This window comes from Topomyia yanbarensis, chromosome 2, assembly GCF_030247195.1.
Source record: "Topomyia yanbarensis strain Yona2022 chromosome 2, ASM3024719v1, whole genome shotgun sequence".
Taxonomy (NCBI): domain Eukaryota; kingdom Metazoa; phylum Arthropoda; class Insecta; order Diptera; family Culicidae; genus Topomyia; species Topomyia yanbarensis.
The window spans coordinates 308,012,865-308,025,722 of NC_080671.1; the positions used below are offsets into that span (position 1 = coordinate 308,012,865).

Genomic DNA, 12,858 nt, shown 5'->3' on the forward strand with positions numbered 1-12,858 from the left:
CTTCATCGGTTTTTGCTTGAAGCAAATTGCTTCTTTATTGGTGATGCTAGTTGTTGGGTTGCAGCAGTTGTCGTGGTCCAACGACCTGTATTATTGGTTAATTGGATCGTTGTTTTTGATTTATCTGTGAGTGTCGGTGGCTGCTTGTTAGAGTTGACTGTAGTAGATGAGTTTTGACTAGAAATTCATGTAAGAAGGTATCGGTTTAGTCCCTCGCATCCTCACAATACGAACGCCGTTGGGAATGCCAGCGAAAAGATTTCTCCAAGTGTCATTCGTAATAGATTGCACTTCTCCGTATTGCGACATTCGTTTGATGTAAAGTTCACTAGTGCACCGCGCCAAATCATGGATGCGCATGTCCAACATGTCGTTTTCTATATGCACGTGGATCTTGAATCTGGTGTTATTAAATTCGACCTCGTGTTGCATGTTGTTCTTTGTAATGAAGTTTTCTGCCTGTGCTAAACTTCTTAACGTGATTAAAACACGGTTTTTGACGTGGTGTAGCTGAATGTACGAAACTTCAAGGATATTATACTCCATTTAAACTTAAACTACCTGTTTCGCTTCCCAAACTGTGGGTTTAGCACGAGTTTTAATAAAGTCGATCGAAATCGTGTTATCTCGTAGCATGAGTACCTGTGTTTCATTTGGTAGACTCATTTCACCCCGCAGCCGCGACCAACGATGTAATATTGTTTTTGCACTGATGTAGAACAAAAGACTGGCTTGCTTCACTGGTGCATATAACCTTTTTTCTTCTGCTTTAAGGTCAGAAGATAGACTGAACAAACATTGTAACCATTTCGGTGGCACTTCAGTATCAAAAATTTACTCGAAAAATATAATTTCTAGAAGACCGTGCAAAAAAACGGGTACAGAAAAACAAACAGAAGGTAACTATCAACTGCACTTTTCCAGTATGTGTGTACGAGTATACATGAATTTTCAAAAAGTTAGGATGTTTCTTTCCCTTTCAAAAAATCACGAAAATAAGTCTCTTTTTGTCTCCCAAAGCAGTCCACTCCTTCATTGTACCTATTAATTTGAGATACTTTTTGAACATAAACTACCCAAAAAAAAGAACGAATGGGAGAAGGTTCGTTAAATTTTGAAAGAAACCGTGACATTATTCTTTTAACAAACTATTAAAAATGGTGTAGTTGGTGTAATTCGATGCAATAGAAAAAAAGATATCCCCAAAAATAATCCTCATGTAGACAATATTCGAAGAATTTTCTTGTGGTCGAGCTTATAATATCTTTGTTTCCACTTGAAGTCATTTGCTTCGGTTCTCGATTTCCGAGATATATTTTAAGTCGATCAAAGGGTCATAAGTTAGGAAATTGGCTGAAAGATTGCACATTGATAAGTAATCAAGACAGAATCCGACAACTTGAAATTGTTTGGTGCTTGATCCAAGCGGTGGTAGGTAGAAAATGGAGTACAAAATATGTCCTAATATCATCCTTTTCCGTTTTATCGAAATAAAATTTGGCTAATATATTAAATAAAACGGATCATTACTACATTGAACGATAAATAACATGCTATAACTTTTAAAGCATACAAGACAGACTCTTGGTGTCTTCAGCAAAGTTGTTCGCAAAAGAAAGAGCTATAAATTTACAGAAGACATTATCTAAATATAATCACTTAAAAGAAAATTAACGAAATATTTCACTTATAGAGGGATTTATCGGTGAAAACATAATGTCAAAAGAAAGAGCTTCTTAAATACAATAACTTCTCCGAAGATGGTATTGACCTCAACTTAGCCGTTTTGACGGTAATAGTCAATTTCATGTTTTTGGTATTATTTCCTTCGCTGATAGTCCGATTTCAACAAACTATAGTTCGTTCAAAAGGTATTCGTATTCCGAAAATATATAAAATGCTAATCTGTGTTGTTAATTTCGACAGTAACTTCAAAAACCTGTTTTAATCCACCTAGCGGTGCAATTGTGCCTTTCTCATTTCTCTAAACTATGGCACGGAGGCTTTTTATGTTCAACATAATTGTGGGAATGTCCATTACATTCTTAGTACACTGCTCTTATACACAATGGCATGCCAGCCACGAACTTGATGAGCTACGTGTCGACGGTGAAACACTTGAAACAAAAAAATATCATACTCCATTAGCCTAATCAGCATTAGATCAATGTTATCTGCTTGCTAACTCATTTTGTCATGCGGTAGTGGGTATGTGAGGAGGGCGAAAGTCCCATGAACGAACGACTCCCCAGCTTAAATTGGTATGCTTTGTGATATAGTGGTGGTTTAAAGATGATGGGGTTGAAAGGGAGGGGTATGAGGACTGGATGGGGTGGTGGTCTGAGGGGTGATTTAAGGAGATTTTTAAAGGAGGGAAGTGAACAGTAGAGGGGGGGGGGTGTAACCCCTCTCCGTAAACCATCAACTACGCCCCTGTTAAAATTCAGAAACCTTATGCGAGTCGAAAAAAAAATTTGGCCATGATTAGGTTGACGTTTTTCAGAGTGATTGCATAACCTTTCTATATGAGAAAGGCAAAAATGTGCCAAAATCCAAAAAAGTGAATTGTCGTCAAATTTTTTTTTCGAGTTTGAATCAAATCTCGACGTTTCATGCACCTTGAACACATTTAGCATCAAAAATAAAAAATTTGAGACTAAGTTTGGGCAAATCGGTCCAGCCATCTCTGAGAAAAATGAGTGACATTATTTGACACATACGCACATACATACACACACACACATACACACACATACACACATATACATACACACATACACACACATACAGACTTTTTCCGATCTCGACGAACTGAGTCGAATGGGATATGACACTCGGCCCTCCGGGCCGGGATTAGGTTGACGTTTTTCAGAGTGATTGCATAACCTTTCTATATGAGAAAGGCAAAACCGCAAAAAGTGCCTTTTTTGGACATTTGAACATCCTTATCTTAGGAACTAAAAATCAGAATCAAAAACAAATTAATAGCGTTCTGTCTGGGTGAGAGGCCTTTCATTTGCAATTAGTTTGGATAAGATCGGTTCCGCCATTGCTGAAAAACACGAATGAGAGTAACTTACACACACAGACATTGTCCCAAATCGTCGAGCTAAGTCGATTGGTATATAAACTCGGCCCTCCGGGCCTCGGAAAAAATCTTGAAAGTTTGAGCGAATTCTATACATTTCTTTTATAAGAAATGTAAAACGTGAATGTCTCCACACAAACTAGCGATAGCAAGTTTCCGCCTTCGGCAAAGTAATGCAGTTTAATAGTCCAAACAATGTTCTAGAATGGAAAAAAAATCTAGAAGAAAACTTATGATGAAAAAACTGTTTTAAGGGGCCTTTCACAAATAATGCTCCATTTCTCAAAAAGCTTAAAAGATAAAGAGTTGAAGTCTTTAGATAAAATTTATGTAAGGAGTCTCTCTACTACTTTGCTGAAGTAAATATTTGTCTATCTGAATTGTTGAAGAAAAAAAATTTCGTGAATCACTATTTGGGGGATTAGCCATCGATCCGATAAGACGGAAAGAAGGGGAGTTCTATTCCAAGAAATTTTCTCGAAGACACCTTATTGCTTTGTCGCAATCTAAAAAACCCTTTTTGCTCTTTGGGACCACTGTGACCGTCACGAACGACACCTGATTTCCTGACCGTCTACTACCAGAGCGCTCGTGGAATGAGAACAAAAACGCAGGTCTTCTTGCTTGCCCTCACCACCTACGACAGCAACATTATCGTTCTCACCGAAACCAGGCTACTTGATGATGTATTAAACGCCGAGCTAACAACGAACTACGCAATCTACCGAGGCGATCGCAACTCTTCTAGGGCGCGGAGGTGGTGATCTTATAGCGATAAAGAAACATCTAGCTGAGACTATACTAAAATACCTGGATGTGAATGTTTGGAGCAAGTTGTCGTACGCGTTTCACTGCCAGGTAGATTCTTTATATATTTGCTGTATTAATCTAAGGCAAAACAGTGATCCTGACTTGCACAAAATTCACTTCTCTGCAGTCCAAAGCATTCTGGACAAAGCTAACAGGCGCGACAATGTACTTGTTGTAGGACATTTATACTGAAGGTAAATCCTCACCATAAACCCTTCGTTACAAGATTTGATATGCGTTCCGGTGATGGTGATTTTCATACAATTAACGACGACCTCAACTTTGACTTTACTCGATGCAACTTCGATGAAGTTTCAAAAGCCATTGGTGCGCTCAATTCGCGTGAGATGCTGGTTGAAAATGATTTAGATCAGGTAGTTGCGGCATTGGGGTTATCCGCCGTAATGTTCCTAAAAAAGTGTCCGAAAAAAAACAGATTATAATTGCAATATGAAACAGCTCAGAATACACTACCAGTCGAAAGTTTAAGCTCACTTGTTTTTTTTTTAATTTTTACATAATTGAGTGGGTTCCTCAGTAGACTTTGTCAAGCACGTGCGTCTTCACTATATCAGAGTGTAGGAGGGGTTTTGACACCTTTGAGTGACGCGTAGATCACCAATAATTTTGTTATGTGAGGTTGTATTCTTTTGATGCGTCGAGTACATAATACGTGTAACATCTTAGTGCTACGAGAGCTCACTTCAAAAATCATATTCCAAATTGTTTTTTTTATATTTTTCCTTATTAAACCGTAAGTAGATAAATTTTGGAAAGCAGCAAAAATTGAAAATCGTAACTGTCGAAAACATATCTATTCAAATTGACCTAATTCGAAGATTATCATCTTATTATTGAAAAGTGAAAAAAACTATATATTTTATGTGTCCATCGTAGAGAAATGGATCGAAAAATAATTACAGATAATAATAATTATAATTAATAACAATAAATGAAGAAAATCGTAGCTTTTTGAATATTACAATAACACTGTAGGGTGAAATAAAAATTTTGACTGGTAGTGTAGTTCATTTGGCGAATATATGAACCAAGTTCATCGTAGCCTTCCGAATAATCCCTCGACATTCTGGACGTTTATAAATAGCAAAAAACTTTCCGGGGATATACCACAAAATGTCTATCTTCGAAACAAAATTCACAATCCGCAGCCGAATCGGTGGTACCTTTTCCAGATCACCTCAGAGATGTGTTTACCAGCCCTCCTGTCCATCGCAACAGTACCTTGAAACATTGCCAAGGTATAATATAAATGATGCCGATGTTTTGAGCGCTCTGTCCGGCGTTGATTCGACAAAGTGCCCCACAACATTACTGTTTTGAAGCTGGAGCGACTAGGTTTGCCTGGATGGGTAACCAGATACCTGCATTCTTACCTCTCACAACGATCCGCCTTCGTTAGAATTGGCTCCACACGCTCAAGTGCATTCCAAACGCCGACCGGTGTGCCTCAAGGAAGTCACCTAGGGCCTTTGATCTTTCTTTTATTCATCAATGACCCCTGCACCCGCAGTCTAAACGAAATAGCGGTTTGGTTCTCTTGCCTCGATTGAACACAACCAAGAGCAAAACCGCCCACGGTATAAAGAAAATGAGAACACGTGTGAAGATTTAGTTTACCATACCGGTACTCAACCGGTTTTTTCCACATCTGCATACAACAATATACAACCGGCCTGAGCGCGTTCAGAGAAGTTTTGTACAATTTGCTCTCAGAAAACTGCCTTGAAACGACTCTATACGTCTTCCAGCGTATAATAATAGATGCATGTTGCTAGATTTGCTCACGCTGGAGCCTCGTCGCAATCTCTTGCAAAGAATGGTCATTTTCGATATGTTGTCGAACAATATTGACTGTCCTGACATTCACAGGATTGATTTGTTTGTTCCTTCTCGTGGTATAAGGAATCGTTCGCTTCTGTGGATTCCTAGCTAACGTACAGCATATGGTCACAATAATCCGGTAGACAGGTGTTGTAGCAAAGTCAACGAAACTACTTCAAGTTTATGACTTCCACTAGCGACACCCTAGTGTACAGGGTACCATATTCCTTTAACTCTTGAAGCAGTTGGTTAGAGCAGGACCTACCACCCTTGTTCATCTCATTGGTGCAAATGGTAAGATGGAAATTTAGGTACACCCAATTTGAGAGTTCGTTACATCACTAACATTTCACAATTTTCTGCCCTACTTTGTTGTTGCATTTTACTTCCTCTTGAAGAAAACAAAACGATACAAATGTATACATATTATATCGATTGTGGGAGGAGTAATTAACACAATAGTGCTACACCGTATCAATAACTAATATGGCCAACATAAATTCACAATAATGAAACCGTTTACAAATTACAAATCATAAACTCGTAACTTTCAAACTTTGGATAGATCTCTGAAGTAGTCTTCTGTTTTCGTGTTAAATAAAACAATAGCAAAGCAACCCATTGTCATACATATCAAAAGGTAACAGCAAAGACATGCCTGTATGTTTGCCACTGGCGCCATTCATCGTTTTTAGCGAGATACAGACATCTTTGAACCATCTTAATGAATTCAATAAATTCAACCCTTGAAGATATAAATTAGACGCGATGAATATTAATTGAAACCCATCGTTGCGTTCTCGTTTGTAGAAAGCCAGGACGAATAGCACTTATTATCATGGTTTAAAGCTACCAGTTTAATGCGTTAACCAAGCTCGAATATAGAGGATCCTTATGCCGGCTGATTCTTCAACAATGTCTTGAGGACTTTATTCCACTTTGATTTATTATGGCCCTCACTCCTTGGAAGCCTGCTCCTGCTTAGTTCGAGGGCCAGATAAGGAGAATATGCTCAATCTTATCACTTGTGCAGGAGGATTCACTGGTTTGGGAAGAGATCTAATTAGAAATGAGAAGAATAAAAATGGTTGTAAATTTCGCTGGCAAGACACACTCTTGAAGGCAACAAACTTTACAGCTATCTTCTATTGGTGATGCATAATAAACAATCCTACTGAGTAACTCACTCGCTTAATAAGCTAAGGATGTCTCCCAACACCATTCAGTTTGTTTACCACATTGAAAATGTGACAGTGATATAGCCAAGTATTAGCACTTTTATCTGAAAACGTTCCTTTTCTTATTTTCTCTTTTCAGTATTCTCTGCTACAAACGGTGGTGGAAGCTTGCCAAAAGAAGAGACACTGCAAATTCCTAGCCTCGCCAAAAACTTTCGGTGGAGATCCCTGTCCGGGTCACCGGAAGTTCGTGGAGGTAGCTTATAAGTGTAGACCATGTAAGTAAGAATATGGTTTTCTGTTCAGCGTTCAAAGTCGGTTTCGATTTGGCTCACTGCATTCGAATTCGTAAATGGGAAAGAAAGCGACAATAACACTTAAATTATACTGTTGGCTGCTGAATAGTTTTTTTTATTCTCTCTCGTTATTGGGGAAAGTTGACCGAGTTTCAGTAAATATGCAGGAATTGCATGGAATAAAAATTATACCGTTTACAACAAAAAATGCACTGACAAAGAAAGTAGGGGAAGATAGGGTTAAACGCCCCCTCTAAGGAAATATTATCATGTGTTAGCTCTAACATATTAATCGAAAGAATTTAATTGATGATATCTTATAGGGGACATAGTGTGAGGCATTGTCCGTTTGTCTCTAATACATCATGAGTATTTAAGGATTTTTTGTATTATCAATTTAAAAAATAACCACCCAGTGGGGTTTAAAATTTGGCAAAATAACAAAAAAGTTAAGTAAGTGGCTGTTAAAGCTGAATTGGAAGGCATCATTAGATTTTGTATACAACGTCGAGTTCATTAGAGAGAAAAAGAGGACGCGATTGGTTCTTGGTTGAAAATCTCTCGAGGGGTGATAGTGGATCATATTTGGGGACAAAATCGATCCACACATAGCATCCAATTTCAACCGCTACAATTATTGATTTTTTTTTCAGTATTTGACCTGTTTGTCTTTAAAAGCCTTTAACTCAAGTAGTGTACTTTGTGTCTTTTAGTTCCTCTGTAAAGGACAGAAAATCTACTGAACAATGACCCTCATATCTTTCAGGCAATGGATTTAAATAATCTTTAAGTGGTGAAGTAGTCAAAAGTTTTTGTGTTAATGAGGAGGTTTTTAAAAGTTTTCTCAAAATAATGAATAATGAATGTAACAATACTTATTATCCAAAAGTTGAGATCCATAATTTGTTCTTCAATATGATATTCGTATCTCTTCTATTTTGTGAGCTTGTCGACTTATTAGTGCTTAAAATATAAAGCATACTATAGATTTCAAATATGCTTTTTATCCTTATTACAATTGGTTTTAGTGAAAATTTTCTACAAAATTATGCACAAATATCTTTTAAGATCAGTGTTCTAACTGACATTTTTTCCATTAAAGTAATTCAAAATTAGTGCTTTTTGAAAAGTTTTGTAATTTGTCTAATTATTGATTAACAAAATATATTTTGTTGGTTAACATTGAAGAGCTTGAGCTTACCTTTAAATTGACACCAATATCATGAAAATCGATCAAACCGTTCTCATGCAATCTGGGACGCCAACTAAAACAACATCTCGACTTTGTGCGTTTATATCTCCTAACTATATATATATATATATATATATATATATATATATATATATATATATATATATATATATATATATATATATATATATATATATATATATATATATATATATATATATATATATATATATATATATATATATATATATATATATATATATATATATATATATATATATATATATATATATATATATATATATATATATATATATATATATATATATATATATATATATATATATATATATATATATATATATATATATATATATATATATATATATATATATATATATATATATATATATATTTTAACGAAAATAAAAGTCTACAAAACAACAAAAAACTTTAAGCCTTTTAAAAGATTTTTTTACAACGCGCAAAGAGCAAAGATTCAGTATGATTTTAACCGTTTATATGATAAACCCCCCCCCCCCCATTTATTTCAATATTTTTTATACGCGCATAATCTAAAAACGCAAACTTGCCTAAAAAAGGATATTACGCCATTCAATACAGTACTCAAATGTACACCATAAATAACCTTACTTTTTCATCAAGCTAAATTTTTAAATTCCGGAAGAGTGTGAAAGTACACTTCCCTCAGACAAGTTTCGCTTCAATACAGAGATGAAAAATTCATTTAAAAGTGCGCCCTTCGATTGACCATTGAATCGCGTTGAAAAAGCGCACGATCACAAAAAATCTTATATCTTTTTCTTTTCGTTTATAGAGGTTTTAATCTGAAGCTCACTCTCCTCTTTTTTCGGATCACAAAAATCTCGATTTACCAACTACGCTATGCCCGACTCTACTTTTATATCTCTGGACAGGAACAAAAATTAAATTAAATTTGTAAATTATTATAGGAGAAAATTTTCCGCATATTTTAAATGCTTTTTCTTAGTCTTTAGAGAGAAAAACACACAAAAATACGATTGAGTAAAAATTTCAGGGGAGACCTTCCCATTTTTCACTAAGTAGCAATCTCCGTCCCTGATATGTAATTTTATTGAAAAGGCATTCAGCACCTTCCATTGAGGACCCTAGAAGTAATTGAATTTCCATTTACATAATTGCTTATTTTCTGGCGTACCGCTAACACCACATACATATCGCCAGCTTACCTCGGGGCTGGGCTAAGTTGGCTTGTTTTCTGCATTACATATTTTAATTAATCCTCTTAAACCGTTTAATTCCACTATAATAATAATAATCATAAACAGTTGCTTTTCACCATCAATCAACAGATACTAGTATATCAACTATTACGTTTAGTCTTCTTCAGTGTTTATATCAGTCTTATATATTTATCTATAAAAACAAAGAATGCACAAAAACACTTTGTTAAAATTCGAAGATGTTGCCATCAATTTTCTCCTCTAATGCAAGATCTATCTTAATCAAAGCGGTAAAAAATGAAAACTAAGAACATTGCCAAATAGCCCCGTTCTTCTCTATTGTTTTCATCTGGAATCCGCTGATGGACGATATTAAAGGGAACAGATGTTTCCAACGATCGGTGTAGGAGGTCTGTACTTCCTCCCACCCTGAAGAATTTTCTAATATCTAGTTATTTCTTCCGATAATTGGCCAATAGCATAAGGATTTTATGTACAGACGACGGCATTGGATACTCATGACACAAATTAACAAGTGAATGAGCGATGTATATTCATAGAACTTTTCGCACGTGATTTCACATCTTGAAAATAATACATTGCAGTCTTAATATTAACAGAAGGATTATTTTAACTTTAACAGGTGCTATTTTTTCAAAAATTATTTTATTGCGATATTTTGCCTCAGCACTGATTCTTATGATTCGCGCTGATTAGAGATGGGCAAACCGATTCAGCTTGGTGAGTGAACCGGTCGATTCAGTGACTTGTTCTTTGAAAAATGATTGTTTCAGATAAAAAGAGAAAAAATCAAGGGCTATAAAAACGCTTTCGTGTTACACATATTTAAAGTAATTTTCTATCATAGTTCCATTGTCAATAATGAACTCAGTTCATTTTATTTTTCTTGAATACTATTGGAGAGAACGTAGACGTTGAAGGTACGTACTGGCGTTTGGCATAATTTCAAAATGAGTAGGGTAACCTAAGTTTCTTTCCTTCCATCAAATAGTTGGATCACATGTGAGTGTGAGAAGATGTTCTGCTATTATTTAACAATCTCAAATTTAACAGCAACCTTTTGATTTGACGAGACTTCCCATTTAGATGCGATGTTGTCAAAATGTTTTCAATTGCTCCATCTGGCAGTAACTGTGCCAAATTGGAAACCATGAGAGGAATTTTCTTCACCTTCGGTTGATTGAATCACACATTTTACAATTATGTTGGATATAGCGGTAGGGTGGCACGAGGATCTATGAAAAAAATTGAATACCACAGAACCAAGTTGGAAAAATTCGTAGTTCTTCAACGAACTCCTACGCTAAATTTGAAACAAATCTGTTTGAACATGTTTTAGCACAAATGATTCTAAGTTTGTATGGAGTTTACTATGAGAAAATAATACATTTTCATTAAATTCATAAATATGCTGCCTGGTTCCCCTGAAAATATATATTTTATGCAACATTCTAAATATTCAGTCAAATAGAACAACTTCTTCTAAAGACAGTTCATAGCTATGACAACTGGTTCATGAGTTATTGCTAAATTAAACTTTCGTTGCCCTGAAAGTAATGACAATAGTGCTGTCTCTGGCTACCCGGCGAGCTGAACTCAGATTTTTCATGGTCAAATCAATCTTGATCGCGTTTTTTCCTATTGGGAAGCACTATGCAATATGTCTATTTGTAAAGCTTACTTGAGATAATTTCGTCACTAAGGAGAAAGCGATCCCAAGCAGGCGGAATTTTTACGTTACTGTCTAAGAGAAGAGACGACAGCACTACAGCAGGCTTCTTGTTCTTCATAATATCCCTGCTGAAGATAAGACAACAAGCGACCATTGTTACCAAGAAAACTTATAAATTATTACTAAAAATATTTGCACCTCAAATATCGTGCCTCAGCCAAAACAACCAATCAGAAGCAGGTTCAATAGTGAGGTTAGGACTAGATCAAATTAGCTACGAATTTGTCTTATCTTCTCTTCTCTTAGGTTGATGTCTACACAATGTGTGTATTTCAGAACAAGTGTTGAGTAAAGTTCAATATTTGGATCGTAAAACACGATCGCGCACAGAACTAGCAAAGACCATCGAAATACACGAGATTGTTTAATTTTTTTACTAAATCAAGAACTGTAAGAAAGACATGAGATGATGATACTTTAGCGTTACCAAATATTGAGTTATTGGAAGTTTAAAAGAACTAGTAATTTTAGTATATCACACACGTATTTTTGGAACTAAGCTTTAAATTCAGCATACGCCTCATTCTCACTGAAAACACTTAACACCTCAACTTTTTTGAGGTGTCATGGGCTCCATCAATGATCCTCCAGATATGGTGGACTAATTAGCAAAAGTTCTGTAGAGTAAGATAGTCAACTTCCTTGTGAAGAAAAGCTAGTATAGACCACGCCGTTTAAAGTGTTTCAGAAGGTGTTTTTTCTCAGAAAATAATTATACTTAACCGAAAGAAATTTATTTTATAGAGAAAACGTCAGAAACTCTTGAAATCAGTTTCTGACTTTCTTCAACCGAACATATAGATGTACATTGGAGTGGCCCAAAGTTGCATGAAAAAAATGCAAAGTGAGGAATTCCAAACCTTGCACCTGAATATGATAGTTTGGGTGGCTTATAAGCTTCCCTGAAAATTTCAGCTCATTTGGTACACTGGAAGTGGTTCCGCAAATGGCTCAAAGTTTGTATGGGAAAAATTGACCATATGTATGGAGAAATGCACCAGTTTCACATTTTCAGATCTAGGTGGCGCTGTATTCGATCAATGTTTTTCGTGAGAAAAATTAAGAATCTTCTGGTAAAAACAAATCGACTCATGGAGATTGCAAGAGAATCCAACAAAAACTGACAAAGTTATAAGCGCGCAAAGTTGAGGGTGTCATGTGCTGTAGTTGGGGTGGCTCTGTTGAAAGTGAAAAAAGCGGCTTATGGTGAACGCACGATTTGCAAGAGGTGGATAACTACATGAATTTCAACTTTTAATAACACGAAATGCTGACCATTTGGAAGGGTAATATCTTCGGCAAACTAGATCAGAATTTCAAGGGCTTTCCGATGAAGAACAGGCTAATGCAGAATTATCCCACCAGGTGGCGCTAGGGAGTAGGCAAATGACCTATAGTTAACTTATATTGGGTCATATCTCATGACCGGAAATACTTAGCGGGGTAGACATTTCGGCAAAGTAAATCATAAGA

At 35.9% G+C, this 12,858-nt stretch overlaps 1 protein-coding gene across 3 annotated transcripts in view; it reads left to right on the forward strand.

Annotated features, from left to right (window-relative positions):
- The window catches only part of LOC131683510 (protein eva-1 homolog C), a 459,719-nt gene that overhangs the window by 373,571 nt on the left and 73,290 nt on the right, over positions 1 to 12,858 (forward strand). For all 3 annotated transcript variants that reach the window (XM_058965544.1, XM_058965542.1, XM_058965545.1), the window contains exon 5: positions 7,058 to 7,196. In XM_058965544.1, the coding sequence (XP_058821527.1) occupies positions 7,058 to 7,196 (139 nt within the window). The remainder of the gene's footprint in view (positions 1 to 7,057; positions 7,197 to 12,858) is intronic.